This window comes from Dermacentor variabilis, chromosome 1, assembly GCF_050947875.1.
Source record: "Dermacentor variabilis isolate Ectoservices chromosome 1, ASM5094787v1, whole genome shotgun sequence".
NCBI lineage: Eukaryota > Metazoa > Arthropoda > Arachnida > Ixodida > Ixodidae > Dermacentor > Dermacentor variabilis.
In genome coordinates this window covers 152,846,307-152,864,876 of record NC_134568.1, presented here as the reverse complement: position 1 = coordinate 152,864,876, position 18,570 = coordinate 152,846,307, and the positions used below count along the sequence as shown (strand labels likewise).

The 18,570-nt window shown below is 46.3% G+C and overlaps 1 protein-coding gene across 4 annotated transcripts in view; it reads left to right on the top strand.

Moving 5' to 3' along the window:
• Window positions 1-18,570, top strand: part of LOC142586754 (synaptotagmin-15-like) — a 196,536-nt gene that overhangs the window by 109,164 nt on the left and 68,802 nt on the right. For 3 of the 4 annotated variants that reach the window (XM_075697680.1, XM_075697678.1, XM_075697679.1), the window contains exon 2: window positions 10,693-10,852. The exons of the other annotated variant lie outside the window; for it this stretch is intronic. In XM_075697680.1, the coding sequence (XP_075553795.1) occupies window positions 10,693-10,852 (160 nt within the window). The remainder of the gene's footprint in view (window positions 1-10,692; window positions 10,853-18,570) is intronic. 4 annotated transcript variants of the gene reach the window in all.

The window sequence follows — 18,570 nt, the reverse complement described above, 5'->3', positions numbered from 1 at the left end:
CAGAAAACCCGCCGTGGTTGCTCAGTGGCTATGGTGTTAGGCTGCTGAGCACGAGGTCGCGGGATCGAATCCCGGCCACGGCGGCCGCATTTCGATGGGGGCGAAATGCGAAAACACCCGTGTACTTAGATTTAGGTGCACGTTAAAGAACCCCAGGTGGTCGAAATTTCCGGAGTCCTCCACTACGGCGTGCCTCATAATCAGAAAGTGGTTTTGGCACGTAAAACCCCATAATTTAATTTTTAAACACAGAAAGGCTATCCGTGGAGAACACAGCCTTTGGGCGGACGCAGAGTGGTCAACCCGATAGTAACACGCGACATGTCTATACAGTAGACGAAGCATTTCACGGAGTGCGAGTGTCCACAATACAATTGGCGTTGGACACATCGCAAACAATAAAAGGCGACCAACACTAATTGCGCGCCTGCCAATTTCTGCTAAAGCTACCTTCCACGTCTTTGTGTATATCTACATATACCATAAAAACTGCCTCAACGCACGGATGCAGAGTTATTTCACAGGTGCCAGGGGCGACCTCGCCGGCGCGATAAAGCGTGTTTATGCAGTGGCCTGCGGATTTGCGCTTCCTATGCAGGGCACACTTTCCCCGGAAGCTTGTGCTCTACTTTCGCTTTTGTCGCCGAGCATTAGCCTTATCGCTGTCTCACTTTGAGCTAAAGAAAAGTAAGTGGTGCTTCCTCGTGTAGGCGCTGTGTCTCTTTTGTATTAGGGAACAAATTTGTCTTTTTACAGCGAAGCTATACCTCTACCGTCCAAGGAAATTTTCGTGTCGTTGTGGTGAGCAAGGAACTCCCCATACGTTGGCCGATCCCAGAGATAGTGCAATGCCGGGCCGACCCGCGGCGGAGGTGCAGTTCGCCATTAAGAGGCCCATATACACAGCTTCGCTGGTCCTCCTTCTGCACAGTGTGGAAGGGCAATGAGATATTTTTTTCTTCCGCTTTTTTTTTTTGCATGCCACTTGAGTGGATGGTTGAACACAGGATTTGACGTTAAACTTGGCTTTTTTTTAATTATGGGGTTTTACGTGCCAAAACCACTTTCTGATTATGAGGCACGCCGTAGTGGAGGACTCCGGAAATTTCGACCACCTAAGGTTCTTTAACGTGCAGCTAAATCTAAGCACACGGGTGTTTTCGCATTTCGCCCCCATCGAAATGCGGCCACCGTGGCCGTGATTCGATCCCGCGACCTCGTGCTCAGCAGCCTAACACCAGTTAAACTTGGCTGCTTCACTTTAGATCGAACAGGCAGGGCGCACAGATGAACCGAAAAAAAGAAAGAAAGAAACCTTTCGGCAAAATATCGTAGTTTTGAATTAGAATAGCTACGCGCAGTTTCAGCCAAACTGAACAATTGTGAATGAAATTAAATTACGGGGTTTTACGCGCAATAACCCAGTTCTGATTATGAGGCACGCCGTAGTAGGGTACTCCAAAAATTTGGACCACCTGGGATTCTTTAACGTGCGCCTAAATCTAAGTACACGGATATTTTGACATTTAGCCCCTATCGAAATGCGGCCGCCGTGGCCGAGATTCGATCCGGTGACCTCGTGCTCAACAGCCCAACACCATAGCCACTAAGCAACCACGGCGGGTTGAACTATTGTGAGCGAATTCAAATAAATCATGCACGCAAGCGCACAAAATGCGACTGGTACCATGGTGTTCCGTGAAAACTTAAAAGTCGGTGAAAACTTAATAATATAATAAGTCTTCTTTTCTTTCTTTGTTCCTTTTCTTTCTTTTTTTTCTTTTTGCTGGTATACCTGTTGGAACGGGATGCAAAAATAAAAAAAAATGTTGGTGTGACGCTATTTGGGTGCACCTTCTAGAAGCTCAGGGGGTTAAAGTTAATCTAGAGTCCTCCACTAAGGCGTCTCTCATAGCCCGTGCATTGATTTGGGAGATTCAAATCAATCAATAAGTCAAGCCATCTATATCCTATTATGCGACAACGAGATAAAAAGCAAGGGATTGAGAACCGAAAGGAGCAAATACCCTCTGGAACAGTGACGCAAATGGGCTAAACTCCTTTCTAAAACGCGTTTACCTTCGTTGTTGAAGAGACCTTAATCTCCGTGGCAATCATCGATGTGCGGCCGAAACTGATCGCTATGTTGTGCCCGCCCACCTGTGATAGCGCTGATGAGTTTGCGTCATGTGGTGAGCCGTGCGGGACGGTCAGCGTCCCTGGCAATGTCTAAATCATGCACCTAAACCTCCACGGACGGTGCACGAACCTAGTTCGCTGTAAGTACTTAGGGAAAACACGGAATGTTCGATTCGGGACGGAAAGACGGACTCGCTATCACCAGCGGTTCCTCCCGCTAGTATTGTGCGTTTTGCATCCTAACGAGGAAAGGAGAAACACAGTTTCTTGCGATGTACTTACTGTAAAGGGAGCAAGAATGTAGTTGGCACAGAGCGAAATGGACCGTATTAGCCACGGCGTGTTGTCCCGTTTTGCCTCTGCCCCTTCACTTGTCTAAACGGCCGTGCTTCTTTGTTACTCCCTGCTTTTCCTTTCATCGTTCTCTCGCTCTCTCTCTCCCTCAATGTTTCAAAGCCTTCGGCGAGCAGAATCCTACGGCCGTCTTGCACTCTCTTGTTCGGACGTTTTTGTTAATTTAGGGACAGGCCAATCGCACTCACTCCGATTCTCACTGAGTCTTTAAAAGCGGAGCGTGCATCTAGAGTAAACTTCAAAGCTCTGGGCGACTTATCTGTTGGTATGGCTGCCGCAGAGTAATAACAATGGTTGCCAGCGCACGTGCCGCTAGCGGGCGCCTTTATGTGGCTCCGCTGGTCATTTATTCAAGCTGTCAGGTGAACTGTATCGGCGGTCTGCGAGGCACGACCGCATCCTGCTACCTATGAGGGTGTCCTTTTTTTGCCGTGTAAATGCAACGCTATAGCGGCAAATAAAACAGGACAACGATGGCAAACTATGGCGCACATATTCTACGAAGGAAAGATTACATGGGAACGCTCAGTTTTTACGGGATGCCTGATTGTTCTTGTAAAGGCAGTAGGTGGCTTCGCGGACGCACTCTGTCGAATTGCGGCACGGCAATCGAAGTGAATTAACTAAGAAAATAATAACTTGGGCCGCGCAAAAAATAAATTGCAGCGTTTTACGTGGCAAAACCACTATATGATTATGAGGCACTTTGTATTGGAGGACTCCGGATTATTCCTACCCATCTTTCTTTGCGTGCGCCCAATGCAAAGGCGTTTTTGCATTTGGCTCCCATCGAAATGCGGCCGCCGTGGCTGGGATTTGATACCGCGACCTTGTGCTTAGCAACATAATACCCTGCTAAGCGTCAATGGCGGGTGGGGCATCGCAACAAGATAGCCATTTCGATTATCGGTTCAAATATCCCTATAAATTTTTTCATAATCGAAAGTCTCCATTGATTGATTGATTGATTGATTGATTGATTGATTGACGCTTAGTTCTAGAGCAGTACAACAGCGTTAGTAACTGTAGTCCAAGCGGTCCGGCGCACAGCAACCGCTAACGCCCAGACCCTGCCCTGTGGAGGCGGGCAAACCCTATAGACCGTTTTTTTGTAGGCGCCGCCATATTGTGAACGCAGTGGCGCCGCCTATGAGCAGCGCCATACTGGCTTGGGTGAAAGCGGTTTTTTGCATGGCAGGTATACGCTCGGCGGTAGGTTCTGGCGTTTGTTTTCGCGGTCGTGCGGTCTGTTTAGAATGACGCGCGTTTTCTACGTGGTAAACAGTTCTGTGAGACGTGCTGAAGTGGTTTAAGGCGTCATGGCCGGAATTTCTGCTGGCGTTGAGGTGGACGGAACACGCAGCGCGACGTGCGCGCGCATATTTGAGCCTACAATCAGCCTCGGAGATCAATTGTGTATTTCTGAATGTTCGAATCACTAATGTGACCTTATTGCAGTATTATCCTCTATTTCTAAGCTGCGGTTTAGGAGTCATGAAACATACGCGACAATCGTAACAGCGCAGTTGGGCTGTTATACTTTGACAAGCGTTCAAACTGTTCGCTGCAGGTTACATTGCGTGACTACTTGGTTCGATGGATGAGGTTTCCGCCCCTAAATAAAATAGTTTTGGCAAGTAATAGCAGCATACCTTACAGTCTGAATTAAGCTTGTCCAGCAAAGGGATTGCTTACGAGCTGCGCGAGCGTCCTAAGCAGTGGTAGGTACTGGATTACATATATCTTTGTTCTATATACCGCATGGTCCCAGCATACGGCATCAGCGGTTACATATTTATAAACGTTGTGCGGCGTGACTATGCGAGGTCCTACTGCGGCGTTAGCCCGTTTTATCTTGCTTTTTCGAGAAAGTGGATGACAACCGAAATTTTTTTTTTCGGTTGTGTTCGTTCCATTCTCTACGACGCACTCACACGTATTACGGAAATTTTGTCCTCAAAAGTAGGCATCGCATTCTTTTTATGCGATACCTCTAATATATTATGGCTGTATGCAGGCCAAAAAGGCAATGCCGAAGCGCACAGCTTACATATGTATTGTGCTGGTCCACCAACCTGCAGTGGTCGCTGTGTTGAGCAGCGCCATCGGCCTCATGCAGGAAGGCTAGCGTAGACATATGGTAATTTGAAGCCTGCTAGACTTGAAATGCGCGAGAACGATGCCGGTGCATCACAAATATTTGATAGCGCCTGCCGCTTAGATGTTTCGTGGTTGCCTAGCTAGGTTGGCCGTGCACGAGCATGCGCTCTTATGCTTTATGTTTTACTTCCTACGCCAAGCGATTAGATAGTGAGCAAATTTACCATTTCATGCTGCTAATGCAGAGACACTGGTTTTCTTTGTAGAATTAAAACCGTATGGGGGGCGGGAGCAAAATAGTTCACAACACATACACACACCGCGACTGATAATGTCCGTACACCGCGGCTGACAAAGCGCGTCACATTTTTGCGCCCCCAAGAGATATTTCCGCCTACTGTAGTTACCGATCCACCGAAAGGCTTCCCTGACGACCTTATATGAACGGACATGGCGTAAAATTTCACAAAGTACCATCTAAACATCTCGAAATCGTTCCGCAGCTCGCGACAGCAATACTTTCAAGCAGAGCCGCGGCGGATCGCCCAAGCCAGAGAGGAGGAAATGCTCTCCGCGCGACCTATCCTCCTCGCCCGATGAAACGGTCTATACATGTGTGTTCCTTCTTAAAAAGAAAATGTATCTGACCAGTCGTACATGCATGGTATCGAATACAAGGGATGAAGCCAAGCGTTCTAACTACTGCGCCATCGCCTCTACGTGGAATTGATAGGATTATACCTATTGAATTGTCCTCCCACATGGAAAATCACCCAGAATAAGCAAAATTGAGCATCATGGCATTATTAGTGTCTCAATATAATTAGCTTCTGGAGTCTGCTTTCTTCTTTATCAGCTGAGAAATATGGAAATTTTGGCCACAGGAAGGACCAGCTATCCCAAACCCTTACCTATATGAAAAAAAAAAAAAAAACGTAATGAAATTACAAAACACTTGGGATCACGTATTCGCGCCACCTGTAGTATAGGGCTCGCTAACTGGGCGTGCCAACACGTGACAGCACGCGTCTGCTCCTTCATGCGGGCGGCAGCCATAGGAGAACCAGGAATCGGTGGTCTGTCTGCAGCGGCGCCTTCTTTAGAAGCACGTGCAAACGGCATCTGCTTTCGACGAATGCGATGCGTCGGCTACGTTGCGTGCGAGCAATATAACGTAACTGTGCTCCATGAAGGCCAGGCTTGAGCGTAGGCGTCTCCGGAAGTTTCCAGTTCTTCGGATGCCGCTGGTAGACCTCTCAGATGTTTCCAGGGAATTTTTCTCGAAATCACACAGTAGTCTCTTTCGGCGGGGCTCATAACTTCTGGTTGCAGTAATCAGTTTAAAGGAATTAGAATCGCTGCTGTCTGGTTTACAGACTGAGTGAACTGGGCCAATCTCGCAGGCAGGGCAAACAATTAAAGATGTTGACTTGGACGGTCCGAGCCTTGTACGCCAGCGCACGATATGCGCAGATACGCGAACGTTTTCATGTTATTTCTAACGTGGGCTGATCCTCGAGTCAGTGTGAAACGTCACAGCAACCACACGCTTCATAGAGCACTAACCAAAAGAACTAAGGAATAAGGATCTTCCGCAGTGCATCTGCAGTACGCCTACCGCAAAGCTGTCGCTCACATTATCATCCTCCGATGGTTCCTGGCCAACTTGTTCTTTATTTTCAAAAGGCAATCGCCTGTTAACCGTCTAATGAACCACTTTTCATATTGAAACCTACTAAAAAATTGTGGTTACAGAAATTGTAAACTGCTCCCCTTCTTATACAGAGTAAGCCCTACTTTCACTAAGTGCATTAAGGCAATGACTGTTCTGTACTACAGACAGACCTTGCGCCATTTTCCACGCTATTAGTAACGACATATATTATATATGGTGAATGAGTGAGCGGTTCGTACTTGGGCTCAGAGACCTGGAAGCAAGGTCAACAGGTGAGCATGCCATAAAGAGCAGGGTTTGAAATGTGGCTGTCTTAATTCCAAGACAAGCGTTGAAGCGTCACAAGGAAAAAGTTGGCAGCAGTAGGAGGAAATTATATATCAAATTGAAAACTGCCTAATGGTAGACTGTAATATTGAGCAAAACAAAGCGTTTGTTACCAACACGCTCAGAAAAGAAGTAAGCGGGATTGAACGGAGCTGAACGCAATTGCATAAGAAAAATAGACTTCACTCATTCGCCATGACAAACATTTGTCATGACAGCGTGATACAGTATATTATAAGTACGATTTCGTAAAATATCAGGTTAAATACTTTTATGTATTTAAAAAAAGTTTAGTATATAGGATCAACACGGAAAGCATTACTGGTGTTTAACCAGACAGTCATGTGCGCCGCTTGTGGAGTCAGCGCGCTTAGAGACTAATTTCTTTTGAGGTTGGGCTAATTCAATGGGCGACTTCATGGACGACTTCAATGCTAAAGTGGGGGAAAAGCAGGCAGGTGAACAAGCGTTTGGTAACTCAGGCATCGATTCTAAGAATACTAGAGGAGAAATGCTCGTAGAATTCGCGGAAAGGAATAAGCTGCGAATAATGAACACTTTCTTCGGGAAGCGTAGCGACAAAAAGTGGATCTGGAAAAGCCCTAATCGTCAAACAAGAAATGAAATGGATTTCATAATTTCTGCAGATCCCAGCATATTGCAGGATGTAGAAGTGTTAGGTAGGGTAAAGCGCAGTGGTAATAGGTTAGGGAGGACTAAGATTCACCTCAATTTGAAAGAGAGAAAGAGTAAAATTGGTCAAGGAGAAACGGGTCAACTTAGAGGCAGTAAAAGTAAAAGCCGACAAACTCACGCTGGTACTTGCAAACAAATATGCAGCCTTAGAACAGAGAGATAATGATGATGACATAGAGGTAATGAATGAAACTAACTAGGCTGGCTTCAGAGGCAGCAATTGAAGTGGGAGGCAAGGCATCAAGGCAACCAGTAGGCAAGCTCTCCCAAGTAACAAAGGACCTAATAAAGAAATGACAAAGAACCAAAGTGTCCAACTCAAGAGATAAGATAGAATTCCCGGAACTGTCAAAACTCATCAAGGCGAAGATAAATTATATTCGAAACAATAACGTGAGAAATACTGAAGAAGCCGTAAAAAATGGACGCATCTTGAAATCAGTGAGAAGAAAACTTGGCATAGGACAAACCAAGATGTATGCACTGAAAGATAAGCAGGGTGATATCATCAGCAATCTCGAAGATATAGTAAAAGCAGGGTAAGAATTCCATACTGACCTATACTGGCGTCAGGATACCTGAATTAGAAACAGTAATGAACAGGATACAGAAAATCCTCTTATAACTAGCGATGAAGTCAGAAGGGCCTTGCAAGACATGAAACGAAGAAGTGCGGCAGGAGAAGATGGAATAACAATAGATGTAATCAAAGATGGAGGAGACATAATGTTTGGAAAACTGGCGGCTCTTTATACGAAGTGTCTATTGACTGCAAAGGCCCCAGAAAACTGGACGAATGTAAATATTGTATTAATCCACAAAAAGGGAGACGTTAAAGAATTGAAAAATTATAGGCCCATTAGCTTACTTCCAGTGTAGTTTAAAATATTCACCAAGATAATTTCTGACAGAATAAAGGCAACACTGGACTTTAGTCAACCAAGGGAACAGGCTGGCCTCAGGAAAGGATACTCTACAGTGGATCACATCCATCTCATTAATCAGGCTATTGAGAAATCCGCAGAGTACAATCAGCCTTTCTAGATGGCTGTCATAGATTACGAAAAGGCATTTGATTCACTAGAGATACCAGCAGTCCTAGAGGCATCACGTAATCAAGGAGTACAGACGGCTTACGTAAATATCTTGGAAAATATCTACAAAGATTCCACAGCTACCCTAATTCTCCACAAGAAAAGTAGAAAGATACCTATAAAGAAAGAGGTCAAGCGAAGAGACCCAATCTCTCCAATGCTATTCACTGCGCGCTTGGAAGAAGTAATTAAGCTGTTAAACTAGGAAGGTGTAAGAGGACCAACGGCGATCAACAACAACCTTCGGTGTGCAGATAACATTGGCTTGTTCAGCAACTCTGGGGACGATCGAGTTACAACAAAGGATCGAGGACCTTAACACAGCGAGTGTAAGAATGGGATTGAAGATTATTATGCAGAAGAGAAAGATAATGATAAATAACCTGGCAAGGGAACAAGAGTTGAGGATCGCCAGTCAGCCTCTAGAGTCTGTGAAGGAGTATGTTTATCTAGGTCAATTAGTCAAAGGTAACCCTGATCTTGAAAAGTATACTTACAGAAGAATAAAAATGTGTTGGAGTGCATACGGCAGACATTGCCAGATCCTGACTGGAAGCTTACCACTATCATTGAAAAGAAAGGTATACAATCAATGCATTCTACCGGCGCTAACATGTGGGGCAGAAACTTGGAGATTGACAAAGAAGCATGAGAACAAGTTAAGGATGGCGCAATGAGCGATGGAACAAAGAATTAACGAATTATGTAACGTTAATAGACAGGAAGATAGCAAACCGGGATAGCGGATATTCTAATTGACAGCGAAAGGCCCTCCGCAACCACTTAAGCCGGCAGAATCGTGCGTGCGTACGTGCGTGCGTGTGCGTGTATGTGGGTGTAGGTGTAGGTGTGGGTGCGTGCGTGCGTGCGTGCGCGCGCGCGTGTGTGTGTGTGTGTGTGTGTTCGTGTGGGTGTGTGTGTTCGTGTGGGTGTGCTCGTGTGCGTGTGCTCGTGTGTGTGTGTGTTCGTGTGGGTGTGCTCGTGTGTGTGTGTGTGTGTTCGTGTGTGTGTGTGTGTGTGTGTGTGAGAGAGAGAGAGAGAGAGAGAGAGAGACTCGCCGATACAGCACTTCGTGACTTTCTAAATGATAGTCTCTTTGATTCGGACATGATTCAGTCTCTTTCAGGTTTGATCAATCATGAATGTGTTTGTAATCTGAATTCGTGCGCGCTCGTGAGGACTTGCACCAATCGTTTCTGACATGCAATTTAAGACATGTAACTGTCAATGTCTTAAATGTAGTACTTGTGTGTAGTGGTGGGATTTATTTGCTTTGTGAAGGTTCTTTTTTATTTTGCTTTAGTGTAGTGATTGCACATATTGACTGTTCTGGTGCACTGTGACTGAACTTCCGTGTGTTGCAGATGCGTGCGTAGCACTCTGACTATGAATTTAGGATAGCAGGCTGTGCCTGAGTTATGCGATTAAACTCAGCAGAAATTATTAATTTAACAATAGACAGGGCAGCGCGGCAAAATACGGATGAAGGGACACGTGAACAGGACGGTTGCAGAGAGAGAGAGAGAGAGAGAGAGAGAGCAAGGACAGGAAAGGCAGGGAGGTCAACCAGACGAGCACCTGGTTTGCTACCCTACACTGGGGGTGGGGAAAGGGGGAATAGAAGGAGGAAAAGAGTGAGAGAGTGAGCACTGAGTGCGTGTGGGAGGATGCACAGGGACACTATAAACGGTCTCTTAAGCAGACTACCAACTATATTTTCCAACCGTACTTAACCTGTATGCGTGTACCTTCTTTGTCCGTGCCTTTTTTTTTTCGCTGCCTTGTCTATACCCAAAGAACAACCCATTTAGCCCAAACGTTTTGTTGAAATTATTGCTCGGATGTTTTTTTTTTTCTTTCTGCCTTTGCTACTTCAGCTTCCTCTTTTTCTTCTTTCTTTACGTTTCTTAATCAATGGAGATTATTTTTGCTAATTCGAATAGCCGGCCTTCCGGTGGCTTGTTTTTCCAGGATGTCATAATTAAATTTACAACAAAACTAAGCCAAATATACAACACACGTAGGGAGAGTTGCTCTTTCTTTCTTACTTTCTTTCTTTCTTTCTTTCTGTTTCTTTTTTTTTCTTTTTTTGAAGCTTCCTGTGTTTTGCTTGCGCATTAGCGCTTCACATTGGGCGTGATTGCCCAACATCACGAAGCGTCCACATTGAACGTCAGGACGCGCGTTTGCACGAGCGAAATTCCGTCGTGCGGTATAATATGTTCTCACTGTAGACAATAAGAGTGCTGTCATGGGCGGAGCGCTATGCACGCAATGAGTAGAGGCAACATTCTTGCTGCTCCGCAGGGGTCTACGTATGGGTCATCACGGCTGGCATCGTCACTGGCGCCCTGCTGCTGGGCCTGGTCGTCTGGCTCGTAGTGTTCCGGCTGCGCCGGGCTAAGCGCAACAGCGAGTCGGCCGAGCCGCCGCTGCTTACGCGGGAACCATGGCATCGAAAATCCATGTAAGCGAGCTCTGCCGAGACGCCTGTGCCACTTGCACCCGCGTGCTGCGCGCCACGACACATGCGGGGCGCACGCACCGCTTTGTCTCATTTCTTTGCTCTCGAGGTGGCAACACTGCAGAACCGAGCGAGTGTGTAAAGAACAGCGTCGTGTAATTGCATTAAGTAAGTATGCATGAAATGGGAGTCTTGAAATTGTTGGCAGCGATGATGGAGGCGATGTCGGTGGGGAGGTGGTGCCGGTCGGTGTTTGTGGTTGGCACGAAAGAAGTAAAATGCACATCAGCACGACAACTAGGTGCGACAACTATAGGTACGCCAGCATTATTGAAACGGTGGAAGTTGCGAGTATAAACGTATGACGGCGATATCCAAAGCAAGTAATGTGGAACGGGATTGAAAAGGAATATTTTGCGTAAAAAATAGAGCCGAGCAGATTTACGACGAAGCGAAAGGTCAGACAAATTTAGAAGCGATTTCATTAATGTGGCACTCACGCTGCGAGGATAGTTATGAAATGCACATAACTGTTTTCGATGGCTTCGCTGCCGAGCGATAAGGAATGAAAATATGGGTGCTAGAACGTATACTAGAGCCTTATGTTAGCAGCGACGACAGAGAAGTGGCGCTAATTACGTAAGCGACTGCATGAGTAGCATTACTGCTCTATACGGGCTTGCCATACAAGGTTCTCAGAACTCATATAGAAGGGGAGCGTTATCTATGGAATAGTTGCAGGACACAGGGTGCGCCACGGAGCGGGTAATTCTCATTACCTCAAATTCGTTAGCTATGAATTTTATTAACCAAGTATTGCACCATGCAGAAACGCTATAAGAAGGTGATATTTCAGCGCAATACGGTGTGCAGGAGTTAGTATTTAACATTAAATAACACAATAATCAGCAATAAAGCTTTATAGGAACATTTGTTACCATGTACATTGTTAATGTACACGAGGAACGATAGGGGACCTGAAACGGATCCTTGAGTGCCGTCAAATGTGTAGGTTACAGGACAGGGGGCAGCGTTATGACCATTAGCTGTTACGAAATGTACGCGGTTAGTAAAAAAAAAAAAAAACTCAAGCCAACATTGAGTTTAATGTTCAGCGTACGTAATTGTACATGCAAGAGTTTATGGCAAACAGGATGGAACGCCTTAGCAGGGTCAATGAAAATGCATTCGATGAAGGAAGAGCGGTCGACAGCAGAACATATACCGTGAATAAAAGATAGTAGTCGGGTTTCGCATCCATACTATTTCCTAACAAGATAGAAGTTTGAACTAGTTGGAGGGTAATCCTAAATATACCTATAGGGCAAGGCTGAACGTAGACAGAGACAAGAAGCAGCGCTGTCCGTGTTGCTTTATTTTTTCTCTGTCTGCGTTTAGCCTTGCGTTGTAAGGATAATTGAGACTTTTTCTAAAGCCGTTTTGGTGTGCGCTGCCGAAGATATTGACCTGAGAAAACAATGTGAGAGTAAATTACGTGCCCTATAAGCTTGCATGGTATGATTGTCAATGGAATTGGTCTGTACTTGATGAGATAGAGTACCTTAACAGTTTCATTCAAGGAAATCTCCTTCCGAACCTTCCAAGCGCGGGCAATGAACTGGACTCCGTGACCTCGAAAACAGCATAGAAAGCATAATGGATGAACGGACCTTTGCATTTTTCAGGAACTTATTATTAATCGCATTTTGAGCAGTAATATTAAGTTGGAGGTTTTCGGTTAACTGATACAAAAAAGTCAATATCAAATCCACATTAGAGGAAACAATAATCATGAACACTCAGAAGCTTGGCGGGTACGTTGGTGGCGAAACGAGATGGGGAAAACTGAATTAAGCACGGAACAGTACTTCGCCCTCGGAATGACTACGTCATTATATTGCCCGTTAGCTCTAGAACCACTTTAGAGTCGCGATGCCAAAATTTGTGCAGATGAAGTGCTCACAAAGAAGGAAGCGTCGTTTGAAGAAAATGCATGCTTGGCAACCGGCAACGCTTGCATATAACTGTTCGCAAATAGATGATACGGTGCTCAACGGGGCAGATGTAGCTGGTATAGTCTAGCTTGTAGGTGCAGGAGCTTCTTTTTATTTAGCAGTAGTTTTAAGGAAAGTGCGAACCACGGCGATTTATTATTCCTAATCTTGCATATTGGTATAAATCGATTAATGAGTTTAGTTTAGATTTAAATAACAGTCGCTGCTCATGCGCAACTCCGGAACAAATGCATTAAGGAAAACTTGGAGTTGCGCATTTATGGAACTGTATACGGTCACCCTTGCCGAAGCTTCTAATTAACTTCAGCTCTTTTCAATTACGAGGCGAATAGTTTGATAACGAGAAATCTACTACCGACTGGTCGCGCAGACCTGCTAAAACTGTTACACTTCGGAACGAGCACGGGGTTCCAAGTAAGCATGGGCTTGAAACAGATCCAAGATAATCGTACTGAATAGTGTGCGTCTTCTTCTTCTCTTAGCTGTGAAGGAGGCTGGGAAAGTTTGGAGCCAGCTATCCCAAAATCTTATGTAAGAAAAGCAACAAAAGAATAAGCGTAACAAGATTACGAACACGAAAGAAACTTGAAAAGCAAGTTTATAACGACACCTTCGAGCACGTAAAAGCTGCGTGAGCCCACCGCGGTAGCTCAGTGGCTGTGGCGTAGCGCTGCCCCTCACGAAGTCGCGGGTTCGGCTCAGCCGCGGCAGCCGTAATCCGATGGAGTCAGGAATACAAGAGCGCCCGTGTACCGGAGCCCTCCAGTACGGTGCCCCTCGTAATCCTCTCTGCAGTTTCGAGACGTTACACCCACAATTTAATGCCGAGTGACGTTTGCCGCGTAAGCAGCAATCGCATAGAACGCCCTTGCTGGGCATTTTTAGTTGGATGTAACTCCACGTGATTGTAATTGATCAACTGGTGCGAATAAAGTGACAACTGCCTAGAACGCCTTTCAGCCGCGATTGCAGCACGGCGACTTGGGTGGTGGTTGCCGCTTAAAACAAAGCAGAGTTCTCGACCGAGTGGCGTGCGAGTAAAACGCGCGCGCACTACGCGAAAGAAGACGCAGCACAAGTCAGCCATGCATCTTGGTTCGTCGTGCACACGCGTCTTTTTTTTTTTTCTCATTTTTTTTCCAAGTTACTTGACTTGCAAACTTAGGAGCCGCGCATCTGCATGCGCATCGAGACTGCAGCACTTCATCTCGACTTTAACAGCGTCAGACCCGCCGTGGTTGCTCAGTGGCTGTGGTGTTAGGCTGCTGAGCACAAGGTAGCGGGATCGAATCCCGGCCACGGTGGCCGCATTTCGATGGGGGCGAAAGCACCCATGCACTTAGATTTAGGTGCACGTTAAGGAACCCCAAGTGGTCGAAATTTCTGGAGTCCTCCACTACGGCGTGCCTCATAATCAGGAAGTGGTTTTGGCACGTAAAACCCCATAATTTAATTTTTTTTTTCTACAGCGTCAGCTGTTAGTGCACTTTCGAGCTGCATTTACGGCATCGTCGTCGCCATTACGTGTTCCGGTAGCCCGATGGCGCGGTTTAGGAGAAAAGCTTGCGTCGTGATTTTTGTTCTCTCTTTGCATCTCGTTTTTCTTCCTTAGTGTGCGTGCGTGGGCTTCATCAATCTGCTGCCTTGCGAGAGAAGGTGGGGCACGTATTCGTCCTGGGTAGCACATTCCCGATCTATAGAGTGCAAGTGCGTCGTTAGCGTACTGCATAACAGTGTTCACTTTTGCCGTGTGCGGTCCTCGCGCTCGTATGCGCGTATTACCGTGTCGCGACACGAGCAGGTGTCCCACCCGCACATCTGGCACTTGTTCTTTTTCTGTTCATCGTTTCATGAGTGTTGTTACTTTTGCCCTTCGTGTGCGCCCTGTCCTGAATTCAAGACTTTACTCAAATGTGCTACATCTGTACACTTAGGATTAAACTTGGCAATGCATAGTCGCCTTTCGGCTTTGCGCTTTGTCTGCCACTTGCAAAAGCATTGGCCTCTGGGGGTATACCCGCCGAAGTTCAAAACGGGGTTCCAGAACAGGTGCGATATGAAAACTCCGACCTCATAAGTGTTACGTGAATTTGATTCAGTGAAGAGTTCTCCACATGTACCTCGACTGAACAACTCCGGCGCCCGTGTTCTCTTGTGTGTCGCGTTCTGTGATACCGCGCCCGCGTATCTCATAGCGCCGTGTGTTAGTTATGTTAATCCAAATATCATTTTTTCTGCTTCGCGTTTTGGGCAAAGCGGCGAGCTTTCCATTTTCGCTCACAAATTTATTCAGTAACCGCTGACAGCGAATGAAACAAGTAGCAACCAAATTCGTGGCTGCTCAGTACGACTTTGAAAGGAGTGACGCTTTCAACAAGCTCTTAACTTTCTCACCCCGTATAACATGAAACTCACGTACGCGACGGAAGAACCAGCGCGCATGTAGTGATTGATTCCTTTCAAATGAACTTGGCATTTTTTGCGCATAAAGCTTCAAATTCTATGCTAATCACTCCCCCTCCTCATTATCGCTTAAAGGAAAGCTTTAGAGATTATGAAAAATAGAGTATATGCATCCCATGTATTATTATACTTTCGTTCTTCAACTCGTAGCGCCAAGAAATTAATAAACGTATTCCTTTTATTTTTTTTTTTAATTCGGTGGATCCGAGAAAGCCCACATCGCCGCGTCTGCTGCAGTCGACATAACTGCGGCGTGATTCACAAGGAGAAAAGTGTGGTAAAATCAGATTGGCTTATTTTTATTTAATGTATAAGAGCGCATGCATTGACGTCACAAAAAGGAATTTGACATTTTCTCTTCCACGGCCACCACCGCAGATGTCACCGATGAATTAGTCAGCTCCTTATACCACCGATTTCCAGCATGAAACCGACATGATGACGTGTGTGCTTTCGTGGTGAGTCAAGTTTGCATCGAAAACGCGGACGTCGGCAGCTTAAAGGCAAACCAAGTAGGGAGGGATAGGCGCCGTTACCAAGAGGCAACAACGCCTCCTTTTACTATATATCATTTTTTTTTAAAATCGAAGCAGAATCCATCTCACGATTAATGTGGGCGTCAAAGAGATGAGCAGTGAAGGAATGCTAGCTACACGCCGCACTGCTCTCGCCGAAACATGTCATGTATGAGCCGTGCGTGTACTGCAGCCGGATTTCCCTCTCGCGCTTCCCTCTAGACATACCTCGCCATCGAGCGGGCGCGCCCGCGAAGCCTGGGGTCCTCTAACTATTCCAATATGTTTTTATTCCAACCTCCTGACGTCAAATTTGCTTAACCGGCTGGCCGTTGAGGCCGTGAAGACTCACCGTCCTCAACGCGCGGAGACTGCTTCGTCCTCACCCCCTTCCTGTGTGCAGGGTAAGAGGCGGGCACCCCAGCTCGGTGGAATAATAAAGTTTTCAATCAATCAATCAACGGTTGATCACGCAAGCATCAGGCGATGACTCGCAGGGTTGTCTAAACGGACCAATCAAACGCTCTCCTCGTTTATAGGAGGTCACTTTTGATGACCTCCTATACATGCGGTTGCGGTTGCTTGTCGAAAATCGCGGCGGCATGCAACGAAAGGTTAAGAATGACACTAAAACGCATCCTCAGTGAAGAAGAGTTGGCAGAGTGAGGTCATACACGTGCCGAAAGTGCTCGGAAACGTTACATGGGCGCGTAAAACTTTTATTGTGCGCAAATAAACCTATGCTCTAGGGCAGGTGCCAGTAGCAGGTGCCTCAGCGATCGGCGACAGCCATCTTTTATTCCTTTCGGAACGGGGCAGCCTGCGGCTATTCAGAGAAACATTCCGTTTTGTTCGGCATACTAATGCATCTTTAACGCGTGCACGTCACTTTGTTGCGGTGAATTCTCGCGGTTTTGTGACGCCGCGTGACAGGCAGGTGAATGAGTGCAGCCCGAAAACTTTGGACAATAGGCGAGGGATAATGGCGAAAAGGAGTCGAATTAGAAATAACTATTTACTTTTGTTTCGTCCAATCATGCATAATCAGTGCGCACACGTCATATCAGGTGGGGAGCTATCGTGGTTTGCGTGACGTCGCGTGACTGACAGGCGAAGGGGGGTTGGTCCAAAAGAGTTTATGACCAATCGCGGAGGCCTAATTGCAGAATTGGAATTCGAATTGGAGCGCCCCTGGGCGTGGACTTCGAGATGCGCAGTGCGCCAGTGTATGTGAACGCTCATAATCAATCCCTCCCTTCCCACGTGTTTTTGTGGCGCAGCGTGATAAAGGAAACGGGTGCTACTGTTCTTCGGAAGTCTTGGGGACGAGGATTCGGTTCCGCCCAGCGCCGAAGAAATCTTAAATATATTTAATTGAAATTCGCCGTGACGAAGCTTAGGCGCACATTTTTAAACTGCATTGAATTCAGGGAGCGGCCCGTATTTTTAGACTGCACTACGTTCGGGATCAGCCCACACACCTGCAGCGCTCTATTTTCGGAGTTGGCCAATATTTTTGGCTGTACAGAAAACGCACACGCCAACAGGAAAGTGGCCGAAGTATCCTGAGAATGCTAATCGCACTAAAAAAAAGGCTATTGCAGCGGTTGTCACTTTAACTATGCACAAATTGTTATTGTTTGAGGGTATGGCTCAAAAAGTGCTCATCATAAATTTCGCCTTACCCACCGCGGTGGCTCTGTGACTATGGTATACTATTGCTGAGCACTAGGTGGCGGATTAGACTTTCGGTCGAATCCCGATAGGCGTGGAAGGCAAACTGATCGATTAAATTAATAAATGTAGACAAAAAAGCTCGTGTAATTAGACTTTGCTGCACGTTTAAGAACCCCAAGTTGTCACAATTATCTTAAAGTCTCTTGAAGCCTGTTTATCGCTGTGCCACCTTGAAAGCGTTAATTTTTAAAGATTCCTCTTTGTCTTCGCTTATCAACAAACACAGCTATCGACTGTTGCGCAATCACGCTGCGGTGCCTCGGTATACGCTCGCTCTGTGGCCTGCGCCGGCGGCGAGAGGCTTTTGACGGTGCGCATGCAGCGTATTGGCGCTTCCCCAACCTTTACCTGTCGAGCTTAAGTACTAGAATGGTTTGTGAGAATACGACATAACCTTATTTCACAAACAAGTGCATCACAAGGGCGGTCATGTGGTCCACAAACGTCCGTGGTGCCTTAGTTACTTGGCCGACATTCAATGATGAGGTTCACGACCAGCCAAGAGTCTTATCGGCGACGAATGACTTCGGTGTTGCGCTGCTGAGCAGGAGGTCACGGGTTCGATTCCGGCTGCGGTGGCCGCATTTCGGTGGGAGTGAATTCAATGCAAAGACGCTCGTGTACCGTGACGATAAAGAACCCTGCAAGTGTGTAAAATTAATACGGAGTTTTTTTTTTCTCTTTCTTTATCGATGTGATATAAGGAGATGTTGAATTAGTCTACCCTTCAACATACAGAGTTCAAGATTACATATCAAATAACCTTTTGAAAAATTATGGGGTTTTACGTGCCAAAACCACTTTCTGATTATGAGGCACGCCGTAGTGGAGGACTCCGGAAACTTTGACCAGCTGGGGTTCTTTAACGTGCACCTAAATCTAAGTACACGGGTGTTTTCGTATTTCGCCTCCATCGAAATGCGGCCGCCATGGCCAGGATTCGATCCCGCGACCTCGTGCTCAGCAGCCCAACACCATAGCCACTGAGCAA